A 27,842-nucleotide genomic window follows, 5' to 3' on the forward strand; every position below is an offset into this window, starting at 1 on the left:
TGTATAAATGTAATATCAGCTTCTAAGGTTCATTTAAATGTCATTGCGTTCCATTCACCTTGTGACTTGATTTCTCTTTGAAATGGGATTTTAATTAATACGGTACCGATTGCTGAAGACGCCTTAGAACATTTATTTTGTTCTTCAATTTCTTTGCACTTTTATATTGCCCGTTCGGTCTGTTCAGTCAAGTGTATATTTTCACTTCTACAGAGAAGGATATTAATATTTCATTTTCTCGCGTTTTCCTCACACATTTTATCGGGTTTAAAATTCACCTGTTCTACCTATTGATACTGTATACCCAACTTATTATAAGTAAGTTGTCACAATAATTGTAAAAATACTGATTAACTAGTGTACACACAGTAAACAAAATCGAGGTCTAGCAAAGAATGTTTGTTATAATTTCATATAACTGCATTGTCTTTTACAAGACATAGCAATGCTTCTGATTATGCAGTAGCTATTGTTGCTGAGACAGTGTTCTACATAATTATCAGGACATAACAGGATTACTGAAGAGCGATGAACAGATGTCCGTAGCAACGGAGTTATGGTATTAGTAACTTCTTCGACTTAGGTCAAATCATGGCTTCCCAGATACCATAACAAGCCCTATGTACTCAATGGCTATTTACCAATACACGGAAATGCATGTAATTGTTTTCATCACGTTACAAAATCGGCATCATAGGCACGCTAATATCCGCTACTATTCACTTTTGAACTTTAAAGTCGTGTGTGTATTTAAATATCGGCTTAGTTTTCATTCAATTTGCGACATGTCATATCCAAATCAGAGTCAACCATTGCAGAATCTACACCTACATACACGCCGTTTTGACTCAAACAGCACTAGGAATAAGTTTTTGCTAAGAGTTTATGTATTCTGTTGGTTGGCTTTAGACCAAAATAATAATTAAAGTTTGAAAGGTAAATAATAAGGACTTTATGATTTATGGAAGTATATTTATAATCTAAATCCCAAGTTGTGGTTAAATCCTCCAAATATTTAAGCAAAATTTTAACATTGTCTTATTCTCAGCATAGGGAACATTTCGGAACGCTTTTAAAGAAGTACAGTGCTGATTAATTCACAAGATCTATTGTATGATAGCATATTCTAGCATAAAACTGCTTTTTTGTCACTTTTCGGTGGTGCTTTAACAAGAGTGAAAACGTGTAACAGAGAGATTATCGCGCTCACGTGCTGTTATAACACCCTTTTTATGTATGTGCGTTCCGTGGCAAAGCGTTAATGTATTACGGCCCCAAAACGGATAATTCAAGTAGAAATAACATCAACGTGAAAAAACAACTCAGATATTCCCGCGCATTTCATGAAAATTTAAAAGTGTTGAGGGAGAATGTATTCATTTATTGGTCTTTTCCCGCGTTTTATGATAGATTAGCGTTAGCGCATGTTCATTTCGTTTGATAACATCTTCAAAATCCCTCGGGATACGTTGGTACCCTCGCCCTACGGGCGCTGGCACCAACCAATCCCTTGGGATTCTGCAGACGTTATAACACGAAAAGACATGCGTTACATTAAGCAAGTGGAAGTTTCATGGCAGGTGCATGATCTAAAGATAGGTAATGCTTTACATATCTGTTAGTATATAATGAAATCTCTGAAAGTTCTGCACACCATATTAGATTCTGTGGTAATATGTCATAAAAATTCGTGAGGTTCATATCTTTATGGTGATTTTTGTACCGTCTAAGAGTCGCAGCAGTATTCTTTTGAACATTTTAAAAGGTTTGGTTCCTTCATGAATACAAGGCTTTCGTCTAGTAAGATGATTTTATATACTTATAATATGAGCTTGCCGTGTAGTGCTCCTGATAAAAAAAATCAAGCCTGATACATGGGTTCAAATGTATGATGGCACAGTTTTTGACAACAATTATATATTCTTACCAAAAGGTGTAGAAAATATTCCTTTGGTTTGTCTAAACCACGTTTCAAATAAATGTAAGCTACATTCTGAAACAAAATGTACAAGCATACGCAGAAAAAAAAATATTTGAAACATTTTGCGTAAGTAAAAGGGGATGACGTCAATCCACATAAGAATTATACTTCTATACTTATTCTCACAGAATTGAACAATTAAAAGGTTACATAGAGTGACTTTTCCAGTGAAGTTTAAATTAATTCTAATCATTGGTTGCTGAGGAATTCTCTGGACAAGGAATGATAATATAATGTAAAATTCATCCGACCGGTACACTTAGACTATATGCATATCTCCTCTTGATAGTGAAGCTTCCTATGAAGTTTGGCTAGATTCCAAGCAATGGTTGCGGCGAAGTGATAATTCCCATTACGTTTCGATGAATTCCAGTCAGTGGTTACCGAGGAATACTATAAAAATGCAGTTTTCAAGGGCAGATAACTCTTTTTCAATACCGGTGACCTTTGATTTTTATTGCATATTTTTGTTTCCTAGATGATTGTCCTTCAATATCCAAAGTTTGAAGAAATACTGTTATTGGGAAAAAATTCGCCCATATCATATACAGGGAATTTTAGCGTACGTCCTTAACGCTATCTGTGCAGCAACATTGACAATATAGTCAACAGCCATGTGAAGCTACAGTTTACTATACAGCAAAAACTTGAATTTGTTTCTGCATATTTTGATGACTATAACTCTTAAATCTTAAACATGTCAGAATTGTAGTATGTCATGACAGTTTAAATATATTTCTTAGAGCTATTTTTAGACAAATTAATATATTGTATTCACTATTTCAACTTCAATATATACTTAAGGTATAAGACCCGTAATAGAGTACCTCCTTTTTGCCTACTTTAACTGAAATTTTCCAGGGACGTAGGTTCAAGCCCAATGGGACCAAATTTTGTTCCTTATTTTCCTTGTTTCCTAGTAAGTTTTGTACTGTTTTCAAAACGTTTTATTGATTCATTGTACAAAATTGGAAATTTTTCATTTGATAAGTGATCTCTTGCTGATCAAAGTGAATTTACCTCTGAAACGGAAGGGGGCAGAGTTAAACATCTTTAAAAATACTGAGTTACATGCGGTAAAAGTTCCCTATTTGCCTTTACTCTTTCGATTACATATTGTGGAAGAAATGTAGGTAGGTTTAACTTCTGCCCCAAGATTATTTTTGAATGAAGTGAGCAAAACTTAAAACAGTCCCACAGGACTCGACCATATTTTTTAATGTTGGAATTAGAAATCTGCCTGATTGAATCCATTTACTTAGGCACCCTAGAAAAAGTTATATTGGCAGTTTTAATTTGTATTTTATTATTGTTTACCAATAGTTTGGTGTTTCTTTTATTAAAATTAATGGTATTATGAACTCTCTGCAAACGTTTTGGACAGTGGCCGTCACTTTGCAATTTGTCTCTACTTCAGCTCTAGGAAATACCATAAATAATACAAAAGTTATGAAAAAACGGCACGGTAGAAGTTGTTTAAAATTTGCAACACAATGCAAAATCCAGTCAATTTTAAGAATACACCTTTTTTAAATATTACTAATAGGAGTCCAATACCATAATCCGTTACAGCGCTTACAAATGTAGGTCACTAAGACCGGTGTTATTATGTGGATAGAATAACTACCAGACATTTTTAGATTGCTATTTAGACATTATGTGAACCAACAACAGAGGCGATCTATGAATTAACATTTTTATTGTCAAATCGATTAAGTTTCATAACCTCTAACTTCATTGCTTAAAGTACATGTATGTATATATACTTCTTTTCCTTTTTACTATCTAAGAAGCTCATACGAATAAAAATCAAAGAAGCATGGGGGTAGCAATAAGATAGTTAAATAAATATTTCTCGAGTCTATGTTCATTTTTGCCTACTATCCGTCCCCATACTTCCATCCTTGTGTGTTTGGTTCAGACAAATCTTTATTAACACACGTTTCTAACTGAACAGTAAATAAGCATTTGTAAGACGTTCATCCGTGACTACACTACCAAAAGCTACATTACTTTGTGCCGTTCTTCTTGTAAACAAGCATTTCTTTTTCACTGCACCGGTCTGCCGTTGCCTTCACCTTTCCGTTAGATAGAAACCGATCACTTTGCTTTTTACCCACGGACAAAATGCGAAGTGTCCGATCCTATCTGAAAAATATTCATCTGTCTACTTTACGTATATTATAATTGTAAAAAACGGTTGCGGCGCAAAAGTAACTGTCGGAAACGACCTCCAGTGGGATAAGCATAATGCAATATTGCACAAAGTGATATAAGTATAAAACAAGATTTAACTTACCAAAAGGTTCCTTCTAGCGCATATTAAATATTTTATAAGGGATCTGTTTTCAGCATCCTGTTACAGATGTTTAATAAAACAATTATGAAAAATGTGTTTTGTTTACGTGCATTCTTATCTTTAAAAATATTTAAAGTTATTTCACACAAACATTTATTTAACTTATATTAATAATCAAACACATTTAGATAAACGTTTCTACCTAAATATTATCAGCGGACAATGAATAATAAAGACCATCATTCTATCAAAATTCCGTGAATCCACTGTCTAAACCTTCCCTAGTAGGACAGAATGCCTTTCTGAAAATTTAAAGTTTCACATAGCAATACATGGACAGAAAACTGCTGCCAAACGCAAATTGCATCGCATGATTGATACTTCCAACTCCAGAGCGAAATATGGCCTTCAGTTAAGCTTTTTTGTTTGTTTTGGGTTTAACGCGGTTTTCAACAGTATTTCACTTATGTAACGGCGGGCTGTTAACTAGTGATGGGCCGACAATCGGCGACAATCGGATAATCGTCGGCGTGGCATTCATGATCGCGATCGCCGACTTCACTTTTCCCTGACCAATTAATTACTTGCCAACCTGAACGGATAATTTAGTTGTTTCTGATCTTTTTCTTTCTGGTATTTACGGTTCTTAGGGGCAGTTACGCCAAGAGAAACTACTCTTCTACAAAAAATGGCTTCTTCCAACGTCTCGGAAGAACTCGAGGTCATCTATGAACACCTAGAATTTGGAAGATATATGGCTTTTACAAAATTAAGCTGGGAAAACCATCACCCCAAACTCAAACTCTGGACATTAGGCCTAAAAACATTCTTTGTTTCCGGTAACATGCTCAAAAAAATTAGGGTAGGTAGGTCGGATTTTTTATTATTATTATTATTATTATTATTATTATCATTAAGGGAGACTTTTCAGAAATTATTTTTGTGTAAAAAAAATGAATGCAAATAAGGGGGTTATGCCTTTAGAGCATCAGTAAGTTGATTTCTAACATCACTGGCCATGTTTAAAGCATAAAAAATGCAGTTTTGCAACTTTTTGTTAAAAAATTGAAAAAAAATATTCTCCAAGGCCATAAAAACATTTAGGGTCGGGCCAAAAATTTAGGGTAGGTCGGGATACCGGAAAGAAACAATTTTTTTACGCCTTAGTATTGCAGTATGCAAAGCATGCCGTAAGACTTACGCAAGCAAAGGTATTTTCAATTTTTAATTTTGTGGGATTAAAAACATTCCAGCCATTAACTAAGAATTAATAAATCGTTATTACATTTTTTACTGAACACCAAACATTTTTTAATTTAATAACACAATATCACTGGATTAATACTGTCTGTCTGCACCCTGGTGAAATTTTGACGACTATTTGATTTGAAGTTACTATCTTCACAAATATTTTACTTTTACGCTGTTTACTTACTTGTGTTGATGAAGATATACAATAGAAATAGGATCTTTAATCTCAGTGTGGTTCATTTCTTAAGTAATGATATAAAATATATACATTGTGAAGTGAACTTTTAGATATGCAACTAATATAACCGATTATCCGATTTTGTCCGATAAATCGAATCGGTTGGCTTGTCCGATTATGCCGATTAATCGGTTGACAAATCTAACCGATTTGTCAAATCACAACTGTTAACCTAATCAGTGTCTCTGGATTCTGTACCAGTACAAACCTGTTCTCCGCAAGTAACTGCCAACGTCCCCACATGAATTAGAGGTGGAGGACAAATGATTTATGACACAATGTCTTTTATCAAATCGACACGGAGAACATACGCCTCACGACACCGAGATCCGTAGATCTACGCTAAGACTCGATCTTCTTCTATTTAAGTTTAAAACGGGTCCATCCGCCCTTTCGGGCATAGAATTAGCTATGTAGAGTATAGACCCTATAAGCAGTCAAGTCAGTGTTTAAGTTTAATAACGGTCCATCCGCCCATTCGGACACATTGAAGCATAAAGATGCCACGTAGAGTAGACCGCATAAAAGATAAGCCAGGAGAAAAAGGGCTTATAATATATAAGTCGACACCAAAAATCTAATGGGTTTGAAAACATGTGTACAAAAAGTTCACAGCTTGAATCTTGCAAAACAACTTATCAAAGGGCATAAAATTACAAAGTTCAAAACATTTTGTAGCTCAATAAAGTAAAAAAAAATACATTATACAGTTCTGGATAAAAACAACGGAAGTAACTGAAATGTTGTAATACGGTGACGGTGCGTAAGCGTGCAAATAGCATTAACAGACAAGCGAAAAAATCACGAATTACTTTATAAGTACCCTGATGTGTTCATGTAATCTTACATGACACAATCAAGCACGGCAACTACTTGCTTTTCCATATAGGTATTGGACAAGTTGTGTAGGAAATGAATTGAAACCGCGGTATTACCCTTGCAGCTGATCACACTTAGTAGAGATTGTGAACTCTGAAGTGGTCATCACAGATTACAAGGAAAATGTTAAGTTCTTTTCTGGCATGTACGGAACAGCAATTTCCATGTAAAATAAACCATTCAGCTATTTATTAATACAAATGTTTCAAAGTCGGATACAGTAAATAAGCGTTTAAACTGCCACATCTGACCTCCGTTGGAGAGAAAAGACGACACAGTCAAGATGTTGTTTTTTCGGCTGTATTATGTATATGTTTTCTTTTTTCCACGTACGATCGTAGACATTGAACGTATAGTATCAGCAAGGATTCCAGGCTTGTTTAACGTAGAGTCTGAGGAACATATCTTGTGTCACCAGATTTGCAAGCATAGTTGTATTATATACAGTTATAAAGATGACTTAAAAATGGTTTCTGTGCTGATTCTATAGGTGTGTGTAGTCGAATTACGAGTCTCTTCTGGGTTTAGTATAATATATGGTAACATTTATTAAAAATAATCTTATTTGAATCTTTGTTGTGTTGTAACAAAATTAGGTTGCTTCTGAGGTATATTTTCACAATACCCAAACAAACATTGTCAATCCGCTTGTTCGGTGTTGTTACGTGCGTTTCATTAGCGCTAGCGGAACGTTTTCTAATAATGGATCGCGATTTTAAAGCGAGTTAACTTACAGAGAGTCGATCAGATCGAAAGGCTTTTACCTCTTTTATCAGTATACATATGGTTTTAATATCTTAAGTCAACCATTCACAGAATTTTGTAGCCATGCTTATTATATGTAAGCTAATTGTATGAATATTATAGAGGGACAAATGGTGCATTTTGTAGTTAATTACAATGGAGGATGAACATGATGAACTTACTGAAGGAAACGGTTGAAGTTATTTTATTTATATTCCCTGAGGAATCACGTGATTTACAAAGGCAGCTTACACGGAAAATGGCCGATAATTTCTCCGATTCCTCAGCAATATCAAAGTATTTCTATTGATAAACATTTGTTTTAGATGTTCTAATATATCCTATCATATGCCCCTGACCTTCCGAATTCCTCCGTTGTCCGTACGTTGCTCCATTTACTGAACAGCTGGGAAGTTTAAATAAATTTGCAGTTTTTAGAATGACGGTATGCTTTCTAAATATCACTGATAGATCTGTTATAAAAGAAGTGCAAAGAAAGAAAGGAAAATACCTCTAACAGAGCGAAAAAGGAGAACTACTTTAATCCACCATTTTGCGACTACCATTTTTTCGCGCCATTTTCCTTTTTAGTGTCTGTATACCTTAATTGTGACCCTTGCATTGCTTAAACCTGCCCTGCTGACTCTAGACACTTGAGTTCCATTATATTGTACACTTCTGATCATAGAACCAGTTAAATGCCAGACTGAGTGCAATAACACAATCATGTAAAGGGAAAGGAAATATGTCAAAAATATGTATTAGTGAAATACTGGAAAACCTATTATAATTCTTAAATATCTATTGGAAGGGTGCAAACATCAGTTTCCTTTATTTTATGGGTCTTTGGACGAGTCATTTGATTTGAAAACATGATTATGTCATATACTGTTATTTAACAGACAGAAGTATACAAAGCATACAAAAATGAACCGTTGTAGGCCCTCTCTTTTTAGTACAAATCTATTGCCGTAATAATTACACGTGCAACGGTTAATATTTACTTCTAAACCAAATACAGCGTTATTTTTAAATGGATGTTAGAACGAAAGTAGTACAGAACAGGAATGAAAATTGTATATTCTAGAATTGTGAGGCCGGCTGTATGTGTAAGTACACATAGGTAAATGTAAGCATGCTATATTAGATATCTCGTGGACCTCAAAATGTGAATACTTTTTACATTTTGATATCTTAAATATGATATACACGAATTCAGGTTATTTTTATGTTAAGTTCAGTAAAATGATATTTTCACGATTAATATAACCTAATTTGGCCTTTAAATGATATTTTTAACACTTTCTCTTTTAAGAACCTCGTATCAATTTACCCGAGCAATGTATATTGATTGTGTGTAAAATGTAATTGAAAAAAAAAGTTTCATGGGTTATATTTGGTTAAGATCATTTTGGAAATTGTTTTAAATATATTTGATTGAAATAACAAAGGAAGTTCCTCTTTAGGGTCCTCTTTTTCAGTAGATTCAAGTCAACAAATTAAATATGTAACCCTGGTCTGATTCAGTATAATTTATAATAATTAAATACAAACTTTCATGCTTTCTACATAAGAAACTTCTTTTCACACACAGTTTTAAAATTCAATATACATTAAATATCTGATTACGCCCCTTTTTAGTACGTATCTTGAGAATAAGGAGTATTTGGGGGTAAACATTGTATATTTGTCAATAACAAATGGTTGTCTTTCCATGTCAGTGATATGTTATCCATGTCTGGATCATATAAAACATAAATATATTGATAAATTACAATTTAAAGGAAAAACCTTTTTCAAGAAATGTTTACCTCCCTTTTTTTAAATTGGTTTATAAGGATGTTTCAGGACAGATAAAACATGTAGGATTTGGGATACCTTAACGTAATGTCAAAAGACATGCAAAATTTGGTGCTTTCTTCACACACGGGAACATCTTTGCCAATTTTGTTCCATATCGTATTCGCTAACACTGAATCCATGACCTACAATAGTTTATATACATATTACAGTTGTTTTATATATACAATGCAGTATAAATAAAGGCATATTTTTGTTGTGATTGTTTTTAAGGATAAAACAAGTGTATGGTAGAATCCAAGATTTTATTTGTCATAATGTTGTTATTTTTGAAATTCTGATTTCGTATTTCACCATGATTGAAATCTGAAATACTCCTATAAACAATGAATGGAATAAGTAGAAGAAGTACGTTATTACATATATACTGATTTCTTCTTATATAGAATGAGTTTAATGAGTAGAAGCATTTTATTATATACATACTGCTAACCTATTATAAACAATGAACTGAATGAGTAGAATTACATTATTATATGTATATACAGGATATCTGATTGCAGTGTGACATCATAATGTATATCTTCACCGATAAGGGAGATAATTCAATATTTTCACAATTTGTTTGTTTGTATGTTTTATTTTTAACATCGTTTTTCAACAGTTTTTCAGTCATGTTTCGGCGGGCAGTAAACCTAACCAGTGTTCTGGATTTTGTACCAGTACAAACCTGTTCTCCGCAAGTAACTGCCAACTTCCCCACATGAATTATAAGGACGAATGATTTCAGACACAATGTCTTTTATAAAATCGTGACGGAGAACATACGCCCCGCCCTGGGGTCGAACTCGCGACTCCACGATCCGTAGACCAATGCTCTCCCTACTGAACTAAGCGGGTGGTCAATATTTTCAGAAAGGCGGAGGTGGAGCCTTAATTGCTGGGCAATTACATCGACAAAATACTAGCATATTACGTATAGTTGAGTTGATGTCTTGTGATAATTAACTAAGACAACAACCAACTTAATGTGTTGTCGTCAGTATAATCTACCAAACGACCCTAAACAGATAAATAGTTGAGGAAGTATAAACATAACTGAATGGCAAGTTCAAGCAACGAAGGTAGCATTTCTAGAGCATAACATTTTTTTCTTTTGAAAACTTTGATATAGCTAGCTTGTTCTATACGAGAGTTTTACCTGTACATGACACGAAAAGATAACCATAGGGTACCAGTGATTCTTAAGGCACCAAAGGAAGGCAATAAAATAATATATCTTAAGGGAGATACTTTTTCGGGAAAAAAATGAAGTTTGGCACTGTGAGTGATGTAGAGAAATAGCTCACTGATATGTTTCAGTATTCACCAGTTAGCATAAAATAAACAGATTTACTCTTATAAACAATAAATTAAATGAGTAGAAGTACATTATAACATGCATATTAATTCCTCCATACAAATAATTGAAAGAGTTGATTGAGTAGAAGTATTTTATTACATGTATACTGATATATCCTTATAAACAATGAACTGATTGAGTGAGCAGAATGTATACTGATTTACTTTTATTAACATCGAACTTCATGAGTAGAAGAACAATATTACATGTACTAGTATACTGATTTACTCTTAGAAACAATGAAATAGGTATTTTATTACATGTTACTGTTTTATTCGTATACATAGATTGTTTGACTAAATAAGGAGGTATAATATATTTTATGTAGTCTATTTTCACTCTTGTCAATAACTGATTGAATTAATAGACATATTATGTTACATGCGTAAGGTTTTAATGTTATATACAATGGACTGGGCCGCTCATTTGCGGAACAAGATGCAAAATATTGTATAATTTAAATTTCAAATTATTTAAAAGATTAACATGACAACATTCACTATGATACATAGCTGTAGGAATTGGTTTTGATTATTTTAATCACAGTTTTGTCATCATTGTACGTAACTTTTTCATCAATGTTATCACATTGAAGATAAATGGACTCCTGGTTCACTTGTCGTCTGCCTCGGCTGTACAGAATACAAAGATATGAGAGATATTATCAAAGCAAGGCTTCCGCCGAGTCCAGTAAGAAGCAGCGAATACGGAAACAGGAAAGTATCCCCACCAATACGCACAATGTCTGCGAGACTTCCCGCTGGTACGAGAGACAAGATTCCTAAAAATATTAAGATTTTAAAGATTAATCAGATATGCGATTGTTTACAAGTATGTCGCAGGTGTGATAGAACCCTATCTTTTAATATAATAAACGAATGTTATTATATATAGATATAGAACTAATCAGTTACTTATTAAGTAACACTTATTTAAATATGCATCAAATCACAGTGTTTGTAAAGCTGTTGCTACGTTAGCCGTATACTTACCTGGTTCATTTCAACCACATATTGTATACAAAATGTGTAAAATCCAAAATTAAGCGGATTTCTTCTAACATTTTCAAATAACTTGTAGACGTCACGCCTAGAACTTGATCTGGTGGCTTCATGATTGGTAGCCTGTCTCCCACGAAGGGGGTTCTGATATCTTAGTGTTGACAATGTGTAAGAGGATTGTGTAAGCTACAAATTAAAAACTATTTGCATTTTATCAATCAAATGATTTTTGTGTATCCTAAGCGGCTTTAAAACATTTACAAATATGAACCTGGTGGAGGAGAGGGTATCCGCATTGTTAGGCGCTTCAACAATAGCTTGATTATTTTGATTTATATAGACAGTATGGGACAAAATTATATGTACTAAAACAATACCTGATAACAAAGAACAGTATGCACCGTTTGTGAGCCACTTTACCATTATTGCACCTGTAGTATTTCTCGTCTTTATAAGACAAATGACAGCAACCACACATGCTAATAGAGCGAAGGTCGTTTGTATTTGATATGGCCTATATTGGTGATACCCATCATAATCTGTAATAAACATACTATATAATTTTGCAAAAGAGTAGATATATAATTTATTCTACAATATCTAAGTGACTTAGATATTCGCTGTTTTATGGTTTATAATAAATAACAGACCAAAAGATAAGGATCAAACGTTCCCAAAGTTTCAATTTATTCTTTGAAAATTTTGTATTCTATTACCAACATAGTTCTAATAAGAAACATTTTAAATAACTAATCATATAGACAGCTGGAGATGTTTTCAACACGTATTTTAAAGAATTTATTTCTTGTAAATGAAACCTACACAATTGTATCATGCAGCACCCTTTGATACAAATGTAAGGAAAAAATATAACTTTGTTTTGAAAATAGAAATAAATCCTTCTTTCATATATTGAGATGTGTACACTTAGTCTGTCGGAATTATTCAATTGAAAGATATTTATAACAAATGTTATCGTTGAACTTGTATTTTCACAATGAAAGTAATCGATACGGATGAAAGTATCATATATATAAAGGTTAGTTAATGCATTAGACATTTTTTTTTAAATCAGACATGTTGCATTACATTTAAGATCAAATAGATTCACAAATGAACCTAAGATATATTACATTTGCCATTCAGTGTTCACTCGGCCAAATTAATTGCAATGTTACTCTGACACAAATGAATGAAATATTCCCCATTACAACTGGTATAGCTAAAATCATAGTTTTAGTTAAGTATACCGAACAAATTGGTCCGAGGGCTCACGGACTTTTATTGCAACAACTGAGGCTAAAAGGAGATTATACTTTTTTGGAAACAATATTTCATATCCTCCATGAAAACCCATTTCTTATGTGTCAAAGCCGTGCCTATCTATATTCTGTTCACTTACGTGTAAAACTCACTTGCTAAAACTTAGGGGGTAGGGTAAACTTTACGTGTACCGGTTATTTCACTGTTTAATTACAGTAACTACCTGATTGTCAGTAAATGTATATATGTCAACCAATGTCAGCAAAAAGAAATTCATCAAAAAGGAATCAAGGGCAAACTTGATATTTAAGGTCAAAGGTCAAATTTACATTGTATGTACAAATCACAAAAATTAGCATATTTGGAATTTAATTTTTATTTTTAAAAAATATTTTGTTATCATAAGTCACTCAGTTTTACTTATGTAATGTGTATATATTAGCCAAAGTCAGAAAGGCAAATCTTATTGCAAAACGTCAAGGTCAACCCTGATAACCGAAGGTCAAAGTTCATTTTCATGCAAATATATGAAAAATGTTACCTTTACTTTTTAATCTGTTTAATATGTATTCACATTATTAGTCACTGAAGTTAATTCGTTTTAGTGTCTTTATGTCAGGCAAAGTAAACAGCGCAGAGTAACCCCAAAGCTGCAAAGGGTAGAGCTTATATTAAAGGTCAAAGGTCAAATTTGTGTGAAAAATTGCATGAATAGCTTCCGGTTTGAAATATCACAGCTATTTCTAATCATTATTAGTAATTACTCGTGATTTATTTTAATGTATATATGTCCCACAATGTCAGTAATAAAGATATCGTCTGAAATCAGACAAGTTCAAATGTGATATTAAGGGTCAAAGTTCATTTTCATATCAAAGAATGAAAAAATTGCTCTTTAACTTTTGGTCATGTTAATAATATCTTGTCGATATTAGTCAAAGATATCAGGTCATTTTAATGTATAAATGTTAGGCAATGTCTAGAATGTACATATAATTTCAAAACAATAAAGGTCAACCATAATATCAAAGGTCAAAGGTCAAAAGAAGTAAGTAAAATTTTGCAATAATATCACCTATTTGTAATAATTTCTATTGTTTAAAAGTATTTGTTTCGTCATTTTAGTAACTGATCGTTGTTCATTTTACTGTATATATGTCAGACGTGGTCATGGAAGAGGAAATAAGTCAAAGTCGAACGTGATATTAAAGGTCAGGGGTCACTTATGTATAAAAAAAAAATCACACAATGTAGCATACTTTGTTCAAAAACAGCTCGTTGTTATAATTCACTGTTAGCAATTTACTTTAATGTATTCATGTCAAGCAAGGTCAGCAATGTAGGTCTTATCCCTGTAAGTCAAAGGCAAACCTATTGTCAAGTGTCAACTTTGTATAAGAATTCGCAAAAAGCAGCAATTTAGCAATAATTTTTCTTTATTGTGTAGGTTATTTTTGTCACTACTAGTAAAACTGATCATTACTCATTTTAAAGTATATATCACGACAAAATCACTGTTAATTAGTCAATGTCAAATCTGACATTAAAGGTCAAAGGTCATTTTCATGTGAAAATTCAAAATACTTCTTTTTTCTTCTTCGTTATAAATTATCTTGTCATTATGTTCATTGAAAATAATTCTGTCTTATATTTATTTGCAAGTCAATGCCAGCAATGCAGATCTAATTTCAAGAACAGTGATTGGTAAAGCTTATATCAAAGGTAAAAGGTAAAATTTGCGTGAAATATCGCAAAAATAGCATTTTCTGTAATACTTTTCATTGTTTAAAAGGTATTTTGTCATTATTAGTATCTGATGGTTATTCCTTGAAGTTTCATACATGTATATATATATGGGTCAATGTCAACAATGAAGATATCATAAGACATGAGTCTAGATCAGCCCTGATTTTAAAGTTTAAAATTCATTTTCGGGTAATAAATTCAAAAGATAGCACAGTTATTTTATTTCTTTGTTCAAATATATCTTGTTATAACTTGATGTTAACTCATTTTAATGTTAAGCTTTACTTACTTACTTCCTTACTGCGTTCCATCTTCTTATGTCCGTTTTATATCTTATAATTAGATGCGGCAATGAACTGTACCGTATTCTGTAGGTCGCTAGAATCTCTCCACAGCTTGGTCTCAAATGGGATGTCTGTTGGCCAAACTTTCTGGCGTGCTTCTTCGAGATAGGAACAGCTCTTCAGAATGTGAAACGGTGTTTGTTGTGTCCTCTGATCCGCACTGACATTTATCTGTCTCTGCAACACCCGGCTTCTTCATACGTTTTCTCTGGCCACAATCTCCAGTGCGCAGACGGAAGACAGTTAATTGTGTAGACTGTCCTGATTTGGCAGGTAGCCTCCATTTATGTTCTTCTAATCGGACGCAAAGCTGTTCTTCCACAGAGTCTTAGTTTCTCTGTATGAAGTTGAGGGGTTGGGGCTGTACTTGCGCAGCTTCATTTCCAGCTATACCCACATGTGCAGGAATCCATCGAAATGCTACATTGTTGTTCTCAGACAGGAGATTGATGTTTTTCAACAACTATCTGGTTGAGTTGTCTGATGGACCTGCTGAGAGAGCCCGAACAGCTGACTTGGAGTCTATTAGGAACGTATTGTCCCTTTTCTCCTCGCTCATACAGTTCGACTATCGCCGATGTGAGGGCTTGCATTTGGATCTATAGTTGGAGCATCTCTTGCTTATTGGATGAGAGAGGGTGAGAGAGGAGCTGTCTGAAAATTTGATGTAGGCACCACTCTCTGAACTAACTTTTCCTCTGATCCATCGATATATGCTTCGATCTAAGAGTGTGCTGGATAGCGGTTAATGATCATTTCTAGCGTAAGAGATTGTTGGTAAGCCTGATGTTGCTTTCCCTTTTCTTCTACTCCTGGCATCTCCAATCTGATCTTGGGAGCACATTGTCTGGGAACCCATTCATTTGACTTGAGCGGCTCTGCCTCTGTGTCCAGTGCTGCTGCTTTCCCTTTTTGCAGTTCTTTGACGATGTGGTTGAGACTCTGTCTTTTCAGTCTATTCTTGGTTCTGCTCTCGAGTTTTGAGTGGGATGGGTAGGATGGTAGTCTCTTTGCCTTCTCTTCATGCACAAAAGCTTTGTAATCTCGTCTTGTCTCCAATGGCTCATGGTTCGCTGTCTTTTCTATTTATTTTATTGGAGTTATTTTCATTGCTCCGGGATTATCGTCAGACCTGAAATTTAACCTTGTCCACTTTATCTTTACTGGTTTTGGAAGCAGTTACCAATGAGATTGATGCGTACGATGCTTTGGGATGTACGTTGCCTGTGTAGACTTGCAGAGGATATTTGCATTTGCTCCCCAACTTGTTCCAGCCAGTTTTTTTCATAATGGCGAGTTTTTTGAAGGCCCACTCCTTTGACCTTTAATGTCAGATTTGACCTTGAATATTTTTTCATTATTATTTCAAGAATGACATTATCTGTTATATATATATCAAAATGAATAATAATTAGTTACTAGATAATAATTAGTTACTAGATCTCTAGTTTTGAAATACCCTAAAAAACTAAAGAAAAATCATCGCAAAAATACTGTTTTATATTTTGCTAATTTTCACGCAAATCTGACCTTTGATAATAGATTTGGCTTTGCCTTATTTGGAGAAGACCTACATTCCTGACCTTGCTTGACATGTATACATTGAAATCAATTGCTAACAGAAAATTATAACAAGAGCTATTATTTTTGAACGAAGTAATGAGTAAGTATGCTACAATTTGATCTTTTACACAAAAATGACCCCTGACCTTTAATACCACGTTCGACCTTGACTTGTTTTCTCTTCCATGACATAGTCTGACATAAATACAGTAAAATAAACAACGATCAGTTACCAAAATGTCACAACAAGTACTTTTAAACAATAAAAATTATTACAATCAGGTGACATTATTGCAACATTTTGCGTACTTTTTTGACATTTGACCTTTGATATTATGTTTTGAAATAATATGTGCATACCAGACATCGCCTAATTTTTATACATTAAAATGCACTGATATCGTTGATTAATATCGAAAAAAATATCATTAACAAGAAGAAAGTTAAACAGCTATTTTTTATTCTTTTACTTGAAAATGACCTTTGACCCTTAATATCACATTTGAACTTGTCTGATTTCAGACGATATCTTTATTACTGACATTGTGGGACATATATACATTAAAATAAATCACGAGTAATTACTAATAATGATTAGAAATAGCTGTTATATTTCAAACCGGAAGCTATTCATGCAATTTTTCACACAAATTTGACCTTTGACGTTTAATATAAGCTCTACCCTTTGCAGCTTTGGGGTTACTCTGCGCTGTTTACTTTGCCTGACATAAAGACACTAAAACGAATTAACTTCAGTGACTAATAATGTGAATACATATTAAACAGATTAAAAAGTAAAGGTAACATTTTTCATATATTTGCATGAAAATGAACTGTGACCTTCAGTTATCAAGGCTGACCTTGACGTTTTGCAATAAGATTTATATTTCCGACTTTGGCTGATATATACACATTACATAAGTAAAACTGAGTGACTTATGATAACACACTAACTTTTGAGAATAAATATAAATTCCAAATATGCCAATTTTGTGATTTGTACATAAATTTGACCTTTGACCTTAAATATCAAGTTTGCCCTTCATTCCTTTTGATGAATTTCTTTTTGCTGACATTGGCTGACATATATACATTTACTGACAGTCAGATAGTTCCTGTAACTAAACAGTGAAATAACTGGTACACATAAACTTTACTCTATCCCCTAAATTTTAACAAGTGAGTTTTACCTCACTTATCACAAACATAAGTGAACAAAATATAGATAGGCACGGCTTCGACACTTAAGAAATGGGTTTTCATGGAGGATATGATATATTGTTTCCAAAAAAGTATAAACTTCTTTTGGCCTCAATTGTTGTAATAAAAGTCCGTGAGCTCTCGGACCAGATGGATTATAGCAATTTTTGTAGTCTTCTTTTAGGATGTATTTGAAGAACTCTTACCCTTATAAAAATAACTTGTTTCACAGGTGTCAGTACATGTCACTATGTACCATAGGCTCGTGTGAATGCTGTAGTCTTCACGCTTGAACCTGATCCATCCGGGAGACACATATCCAGCTAATTGCAGAACCCCCGAGAAACACATGCCTAGTGGGAGATACTTCAATACTTGTATAGATGCCATTCCTTTAATACAGAATATCCTAGGTTTAAATAAATAAATAAATATTCATTCATATTCCTTCATATTTGTTGAAATATGTTTGTGTCATCAAGTTGAAACTAATTATTTTGAATATTGACGCTATAATGAAAATTCAAAACAATGTTCTTAACTGTAAGATAGAAATGTATCTTTTGCTTCAACTGTTGAAAGAAAATTAGAGTGCCTTTCTACAGTTTCATTTTGTTCACCGAACTCTAAATTACAGGACTACAACAATCATTTTTAAACTACACATTATTTGTCAAGCGTATTCTTAAACGCGTTATTACAATGATCGTTGTAGAATATACATTATGTGTCCAGCGAACTTAGAAATAATGATCGTTGAAACATAAATATAAAATTTACTTCGAAACGAATGTTTACAACGTTCGTTATAAAATAAACATAATCTCACCAGCGCTATCAGAGATTTACTATTACAACAATCGTTGAAAATATACGTTATTTGTGCAGAGGTTTATGAAATGGACTATTACAACAAATGATGTAAAGTATAAATTATTTGCACAGCAATCTGCAAACAACATGTCTACAAAGACCATCATAAAGTAGAAACAAGTTGTGCGGAGCACTCCGCTAAGACCATGTAAATCATAAATAATTTGCCCAGCACACTCATAATCATTTAATCAGCGATCTCCGAAACGAATGTTTACAAAAAAGCGTGCTAAAATTACGTAATTTGTCAAGCGCTCTCCATTGTAATGTATCCATGATTTGTCCACTGCACTTTGAAATGCACCTCTACGTAAAACGACCGTTTGAAATAAACATCATCTGAGATACACCATTGCAACGATCATTGTGAAATGTACATTTAAATTATTTTTCCAGCGATTTCCAAAAAGCATGTCTTCAACGAGCCACATAAAATATCACAATTTGTCGGCAATCTCCCAAAATACGTAACACTGTTTCTACGTTCCCACCAAGATACATTACCACTGCGAACGTTATAAAGATACGCTGTTTATACTAAGACCACTTTTCAGGCATATGATCTCATAAGTGAGTGTCAGATGTGTGCCTATACCATGCAGACAAATCCTACGTACTGCCTGATGAATTTGTGGTGTATAGGTTACAGAAACAGAGCATAGAATTCTTGATCCAAGAAAATACACCTTATATATTTAGCTTCATTACCAACCTTGGTTTATCCTCAATTCAAAATTTCAGAAAAGAAATTAGAATCTTTACCAGGATACAATGATATAGTACTCGTTTACAAAATGCTTTTGAAATATTGGTTTTATTCCTAACAAGAGAACATGAACCTTAAAAATAATACCTCAATATGTTTAAACCAAAGGTATTCAGTTTACCAAATTTTGAGGTTGCTTCATTCAGACTTAAAATTTCTAACGGCTTGTTTTTTAAGACACTTATTCGTACCAGTTCAGAATCTCTAGTTTTTGAAAAGATCGAATTTACGAAATGTTTCTCACGTGTAAATCAAAACGTTTTCTGCTTATTATATATGTTTCATTTTGCTACTGACACACTTGCTTTTCCTAAAAGAAAATACTTTATAGTTACAAATATAATTGTATTGTTTTTTATTCATACAGATTTAATTTTTGAAAAATATCTACTATTGTTTTGTAAACACGGGAGTTTCGTCGCAGAGAAAAATATTTCCAATATGAATAAAATGTATGCGTGTCTTCTTTTTCAATACATTTCATTTATACAAACGGATAAGTCGTTACTGATAAATCAGCCGTGCCATGAGAAAACCAACATAGTGGCGGAGCGACCAGCATAGATCCAGACAAGCCTGCGCATCCGCGCAGTCTGGTCAGGATCCATGCTGTTCGCTTTCAAAGCGTTTTGCAATTAGAGAAACTGTTAGCAAACAGCATGGATCCTGAGGTGACTACGCGGATGCGCAGGCTGGTCTGGATTCATACTGGTCGCAAAGCCACTATGTCAATTTTCTCATGGCGCGGCTCAAATATTTTTTTTTCATTTTGTTGGTTTTTTCTTTTTCTTCTTTTTTTCTGAAGACGAACATTATTACGTCTCTTATATTAAGAATTATGTCATTCACTGAATTTCAAAAAATCAAACCACCTTTTATTCTTACCTGATAATGATTTCTTCTTTTCACTCAACTTTCGAATTGTAAGCATGATAATATATGTAATACAAAAAATAACGTACCAAAATAAGGTTTAAATTGCAAAATTCCTCTGATTATTATTATTAATATTCATTAAAATGCACGTATTGACTGCACAAAATTTGAAATTCAAAATTTGCACAAATGAGACATATTGGTTTAAACTGAATTTTACACGCAATTCCTGCTTTTCCAAATAATATTTGCTCGTGTTTTCCGTGTTCTAATTCAGACAGATAAACTTATTGTTTCATCTAAACAAAACAAACATTTCGTTTCATTCGCTTAGACGGACTAATTTGTGATCTAGCCGATACTTAATATGATTTCATACTGGTTAGTGTACAGAACAGAACAGAACAGAACAGGACAGAACATCTCCTTTATTCTCTCAAACATGTACAAAACATGCAATATGAGGTGTTTACAAAAATTTTTGTTTCTACACGAGTTACATAATCTTTCATTTAATGGTGTTCTTGTACAGTTTCCTGTTTCTATTGGTAACCTATAATTTCTTGTTCTAAATTTAATCATGTTATATAGTGAAGAGTTTTGTAATTTTGATAAGTACAGTTCTATTGAATACACGGTAAAACTTACTGTTACTAGAGTTATCTACTTGAGAATACCAATTATTCAACAATAAATCATTTAGTTTTTGTTTTACTGCTAATTTGAACCATTTTGCATTTGACGTGCTTACTACACTTCTCTGATAACATGAATGCACATCATCAGCCACAATCTGTTTTTCGAAGGTAAATTATCTAATTCATGTTATCAAAAAAATTTTCGCTGATTTGAATGTGTTGTAGGTAGCAACGTATTTCTTCTTTGAAACGAACCGCAGTCGGCATTTACAAGCGATGATTTACATGGATAGAGCTGAAGGTTCAAACAATGACTGTTTTTTTTTCAATTTCGAATCTCTTTCCCGGGCTCAAACGCTTGAACTACATGTGTATCATAGCCGTCCACAACAATGCCCCTTCTTGTTCTTTTGCTTTTATCCCCTTTTGTAAACAACGCATGCAGAGATTTTCAGAAACGCCACTGTATAGTATCTAACTAACTAGCAAGCTATCTGCTGGTCACTACTCAAACCTGAAGATTCGTGAAAATATTTCGGCAAACAGTGACTGCTTAAAATGAGTTCAAATAAAAAACGTTTTGAAATTAATTAATTTTAACCTTGATAGAAATAATTTTGTGCTGATACGAACATATAAATTTAGTACGTCTTTGACGACATTTAAATACAACAATGACTTTGTAGCGTTTCTGTGATAATCTATTCATTTTTACGGCATTATAAACCATATCTCATATCTGAGACAGACAGTTATTACAATTGTCCGAAAGAATGAATAAGAAAAAACACATATAGTTGTCATAAATGTTGTCGTGAATTCTGCTTTCGATATAATATGCACACATTCAATTGTAATGGTTTACTACTTCATAAAGGTAATGTTTTATAGCACTGAATAACAAGAGCTAACACCCGAAGTTACAGATCAAAGGCGGAGGCATTAAAACTTCAAGGCAATATCTTGTGTTGGGATGGAGGATCGTATTGCATTGACATTGTGGGTTTGGGCGGGTGGAATATATTGTGCAGCACGTAATGTATATGGACAGGCAAACAGACTTGAGTAAGTAGTACCATAATTTGCCTTACATGAGTAAAATCTTATCTGTGTATTCCTCAGGACGTACTCACGGTGAAAAATAAAGTCATAAAATAACAATGTTCATAAAGATACTGACCTTTTATATGCCGGACAGGGCTTTCCAATGTTTATGCTGGTGCTGGTTAAACTCGTCTTACACCCTGAGATGAAAGATGACTCACATAACGTAACTGCGGAATGAAAGCGTAACTTCATAGGCTGCTATAATAAATGTGTTTAAAAGTTTTATTTTATTTCTTGTATTTTTTTGAAAAGAAAACGGCATACAAGAAAAGAACTAGTAGAAGGTGAGAATGGAAATAAATGTCTCTAAGATAACAGAATCTTGTTTCCGGTCGAGCCTAATATTTCAATCCACACCTTCAACCAGAGGAATATTCTTACACATTTATTTACTCGATATGCAGAAATATAAGATTAGCCAAAACAACGAAATTATCTTTTTTGCACTTGTTGATGCCTTTTACTAAACACGAAAGAACTTTCTGAATATTGGAGGAGACTAGAGAAAAAACACTAAGTAAAATAAAAGCAAGAAAATACAGAAACCACGGAAAACAATTAGTAAGATTCTTGGAGGAAGAGAAATGAACAAAGTTTAAGACACGATGACAGAACACAATTAAACATATCGTAAAAAATTCAAACAAAAAGAATCACTAAAGGAGAGAAATAAGTTAACTCAAACAAAGAAAAAGACAAAATATCGGCAGGTCAAACGTATAACTATAGTACACTAACTACAGCCAGGATCATCGCATTTTAACTTGATATCTGAAAGTTGATACCAAAGAGAGTTTCAAGGATTTCCCTAAAGTACTCGAATTGCGACATGAATGCCATATGCGCACCGTTGTAGAAATTTGGCTGCCATTGCCACTTACTCTCTTAAAATTGGAAAATCATTATAGTTCAAACGATTTACTTGCAAAAGAGATCTAAAAATGAATAATCATCGTTAAGTAGTCAATTTGGCTCATGTTTCTTCCAAAATTGTGTGTCCTTAAACCTATATTTAACTCGTTCTTCGTGGCATTAACCACTGTAGATTTGAACAGACACAGATCATACACAGTAATACAGTAGAGACACTCTCTTGACTATGAAACCTAAAGTCTTCAGTTCGAGGCCCTGCATCTCCAACTAAACTTACTGGGAAAGGAATCCATGTATGTTTTCTTCACACATGGCAAGCTAACGAGCTAAAGAAGCAGGATTTTTTTTTTTTTTTTCTGAAATTTGAGCGTCATCTTTATCTTGCAGTAATATCCAACTGAAATCACTAACAATCTCCTGGAGGAGTCGCCCACATAGGTTTTCGGCAGAGACTATAAATAAACTTACAGAGAAATAAGCAAACACACAAAACAGACCTGTCAGACATGGAAGAAGTTCGTAAAAAACCCACTTACCTACCGGCTCTTTCTTTTGTTCAAGTGGTCTTCTAAATTACGTACAAGAGCAAATGCAGATTCTCAGTCCTCTTTACCAAAACATGCATGTTCCAACTCCTGGTCTAGCCTGGCCTGGCTTGATGGGCCAAATTTTGATCAGGCTTGGTAAAACCAAGAAATGCAACAGTTTCAAAAAAAAAAAAAAAAATAAACCAATATATAATAGTAGCAGAAGAGGAGTAAAATAATTGACATTTATCTGTATTATTTCCTCAGGTCCATGTTTTAATTGTCTTTTAATAAATTTATCAAATAGTTGCACAGTCAGAATGTTCTATCCATCATTTATGCTGATAATGTTTTACAGAAAAAAACTTTTCAACAGTATTTGAATTAATAATATCTTTTGCCAAAGTCACGGAGATGTAGGACGTGATATAACTAATGATTCTCGAAAGGCATTGTTAGTGAAAATGCCAACCTTTTAAATGCAAAAAAAATTGTTGCAGTTTTCTTCGAGTATAGATATAGAGGATAATTGTTTGTTTGCAGTGAGATATCGAAATATATCATCACCGATAAGGGAAACAATTGAATATTTTCATGAACGTGGAGCCTGAGTGAAAATATCAGAATTATCTCCCTTATCGGTGATGATATATTTCGATATCTCACTGCAAACAAACAAATTTTCTTTTTACTTTATGCTAATTTGTGAAGATCAACGAATTGTCTGTTTATTACGTGCATAAATGTTAAAAATAAATCCAATATTTCGTCACAAAATTCGGATTTATTTAGGCTACCGTGTCACATACGATAAATCCGCTAAATTACCATGGACACTTAGGCACATTGATATCGAATATTGGTGATTAGGTTCATCAAATCAACACGACGCCATTTTGTTTTTAAAAACAAAAACTGCATTTAAACATTTTGTGTCAAAAAGCACAGTCCGCGGCTAACAGAGACAGTGACAAATACCGGTAGTTTTGTAGAAGCATATTTATAACTTTTCGGTCAATGCCGTCAGTTCGTTGAATAACCGGAAGCTTGCTTTGTTTATGTATACAGACACTAAAAGAAAAATGGGGCGAAAAAAATGGTCGTAAAATGGCGGATACAAATAGTCCTCAGTTTATTTTGCTCTGTAGAGCTATTTTCCTTATTTTCTTTGCATTTTTTTGGTAAAATCACATCACATATCTATGCTTGACATGTAGCATTTTTATAATGAAATAACAACATGACAGAATTTGGAAACTTAGACCATACACCACCATTACAATTTGGGGTCTCATTTTTAGCTGATTTTGCAGTTTGTGTGTTTGACTGAAAATATTTTTCTTGCATCAAACATGACCCCCACTTTTCTTATGATTTTTATTCAGCACTGGCAATATTCTTCAAGAAAATGTAAGCTACAGACATTTAAAATGGTCCTGGAAATATGTCAATTTTTACAGAATAACGAAAAACAGCTATTAAGTGTGTCGTAACCTTTACCAAAACACACGCTGAAGGTCAGATTAAAAAACAACACGAAAAATCTAAACAACTGAGGAATATGCGTAAGTCCTTGGAAAATTAAGCTGCAGAATTAAATAACATCCGAGAAATAGAAATAGCTAGGAAATATTGTTCTAGGAGCTGCGTAGCATAACAAAATGGATGGAAGTAGGAACACAAGCGGCTGGTCTGAGATTGGGAAATTATACTTCAACGAAAATGCTGGCATATTACGTAAGGTTGAGTTGATATATTGTGATCATTAACTAAGACAACAACCAACTAAATGTTCTGTCGCCAATAAAATCTACCACATGAAAAGTAGAGGAAATACACAAATATATCTATAGCTGCACGAATGGCAAGGCCTAGATACCAAGCTGACAAAGATAACATTTCTATATTTCTTTTGCAAACTTAATTGTACGTTACTCGTGTCTGGCTTGATCATTAGTATAAATCCAGTAATTGTAAAGGCAACAAAGGGAGGTAATTAAAGAATATATGTATCTATATTGTATAGATATATGAATCGGTAAGCTCCTTTCACTTGATAGAATATCAAAATGCTACATTAAAGAATATGCTACATTATAGAATAATGTTAAGATCACCTTTTAAATAGGATTCCGTTGTTTAAAACTTTGCTGAAAATAGTTTTTCCTTAGGGTAACAGTTACTGAACAATTGTACCACTTTTTGAATAAAAAATATTCAACTCGATCGTGATTAAAGTCTTCAAGTGCCATGACACTGGTTTTAAATCCACGAATCAACTGGCTTTAAGTAAAAAGTATATTTTAATGAAAAAGTACTTGTGAAAAATATTCGCAATTTACAAAGAGCTTCATATTGGCAAAGGTAATATTGTATAGATGTAAAGGGTCAGAGAAAATCTTTATGATTTTCGTTCAACTTTTAAGTTTTAAAGGAAATATTTGATGTTTGTCATTATCATTTCTGTTAATGGTCCTGATTTAGTACCTCAGACGAAGCTTAAATTTCGACGGAAGATGTCTCATGTACGTTATATATATACTTAGCATTGCATACTTAAAATCCTGGGATTTGTTACTCAGTTAATATTACATTTTTACAGGAATGTCGCTTTAAGAATAAAATCCAATACAGATCCAAAATATATGTTTAAAACAGTCTTTAGACAAGTACGCAGTACATAAATGTCCCGTTTCCGAGACAATAATAAAATCTGTATAAAGATCCTTTGGAAGCAAAGAATGCAACCAAGAAGAATAATAGCAGACTCGGCTTGACTGAGTCTGTTCATGAGAGGTAATAAAACTGAAGTTTTTCAAGTAGAGGACCCTGAATAAAACTGAAGTTTATCAAGTAGAGGACCCAGGACGGATCAAAGAAGGGAACGCGTAGCAGCTAATCCCCCCACCCCACACGACACGCACATCAAGTTACCTCCCGCCTCCTTTGCAAAACATTATAACAACTTACTGTTTATAATTGCTAATGTAGAGGAACTGGACGACAGTTAATTTTTGAAAAAGCTATCATTTGATGTTTGTAAACATTTTAAAAGATGACATTCTGACAAATATCTATCCTCAGTGTTTGTCAAGTGTTTGTCAGATTGCGCAGTGTGGGATTTACTTAACAGTTCACAAATTATTTCTGAGGGTACATATTCTCGAACACTCACAATGCCTCCGAAATTTCAAAAGATCTTTGATTTTAATTATTCATACAGTTTTAATGCTACCTCTATTCATTTGCCACGACATTAGTGTTGTTTTAATAAACAAAATAAATTATGCTAATCTGAATAACCTTAAGATAATAACAATGCTAAAATGTGAAAAAAGCATATGCTAAGGTCGTGAAAGAGACCGAAATAAGGCCATCTGGTCTATCCTCCGAAATTTAAGTTTTCAACCAATTAGCGTCCTTTCACAACATTTTAAATATTTTTTTATAAATTTAGCCAAAATCTGAGTTGCCTAGCAACGATATACTATTTGCACAGTCAATACTAACATTAATGATCTATTACTTTATCAACTGCTTTCTATATATTACTCAAGTTTGAAACAGTGTGTAGACAGCTGACGAAGAATCAAATAGGTGGACCGGTGGTCTAGTGGTAACACGCGTGGCTGTCAATCCAGAGGTCCGGGGTTCGAATCCCGGTCCAGGTACTGGAAATTTCTGAGATGCTCTTGAGTGTCTCCCGCCTAACCAAGAAGCCTGTACTGGTTATTCCCAGGAAAGACGGTATCGCGTGTATCGGTGCTATACACCGGGCACGTTAAAGACCAGACTGTTTATTCGCAAAGAGCTAGGTAAGTTAGCCGTATAGGCCTGTATCTAAAAGAATTTCTCTCTAGAGGATGAATTTCGCGCACTGTGTGGCTGCGTTTGCAGTATGTAAAGCGACTTTGAACGTGTTTATCATGAAAAAGGCGCTATATAAATCTGGTATAATAATAAAATAATCAAAGAGACGTGTATTGCTATGATTTTTTTATAAATCAAACGCTTCCATTGTTTGTCTGTATTGTACATGTTTCTATCCAATAATTATCGTAATATAAATAACGAGAAATAACTTACAAATCAGTTGACACAGGAATTTTATCCAGCTCATTTTTAAGCAAAAGCTCCACTATTTATCAAATATTTGTCTCGGCGAGGGCCGTTAAGTGTTTGTGGCGATAAACTGTTTTGAAAATTAATCTTTGATCGCAGTGTTCAATATCTTTATCTCATCTTCGCGAAAACGAATGATTCATTCGTTATGTTAATAACGTTACGAAATGGTAGTACTTCCTGTTTTCTATTTCAAATATCAAGCCAACGGCTCTTTGATTAAAAATGTCAAATATTTACTACGATATCAGATCAGAAAATTAGTCTAATGTCAATAAAATGGTTAAAGCTTTGCAGTATATCACACAACGCTTACAAAAAGAGATATGTTTTGTATGAAAAATTGAAC

The 27,842-nt window shown here is 33.5% G+C and overlaps 2 protein-coding genes across 3 annotated transcripts in view; both read right to left on the reverse strand.

Moving 5' to 3' along the window:
- LOC123523507 (uncharacterized) overlaps positions 1–27,842 on the reverse strand; it is a 116,549-nt gene that overhangs the window by 21,003 nt on the left and 67,704 nt on the right. The window lies entirely within an intron of this gene.
- Positions 9,484–27,618, reverse strand: LOC123524820 (uncharacterized). Of its 2 annotated transcripts, XM_045303322.2 has the most exons (4): positions 27,458–27,618; positions 17,918–18,103; positions 11,973–12,134; positions 9,484–11,375 (listed from the first exon to the last, which is right to left on the reverse strand). In XM_045303322.2, the coding sequence occupies exons 2-4, from the start codon at positions 18,099–18,101 to the stop codon at positions 11,179–11,181; spliced, it is 543 nt and encodes a 180-aa protein (XP_045159257.2). In that variant the 5' UTR covers positions 18,102–18,103; positions 27,458–27,618; the 3' UTR covers positions 9,484–11,178. The 2 variants fall into 2 exon arrangements, with proteins under 2 accessions (XP_045159257.2, XP_053394370.1); XM_053538395.1 differs by lacking the exon at positions 27,458–27,618 and having other exon boundaries at positions 17,918–18,373.

Source organism: Mercenaria mercenaria, chromosome 3 (genome assembly GCF_021730395.1).
Source record: "Mercenaria mercenaria strain notata chromosome 3, MADL_Memer_1, whole genome shotgun sequence".
In the NCBI taxonomy this organism is placed as follows: domain Eukaryota; kingdom Metazoa; phylum Mollusca; class Bivalvia; order Venerida; family Veneridae; genus Mercenaria; species Mercenaria mercenaria.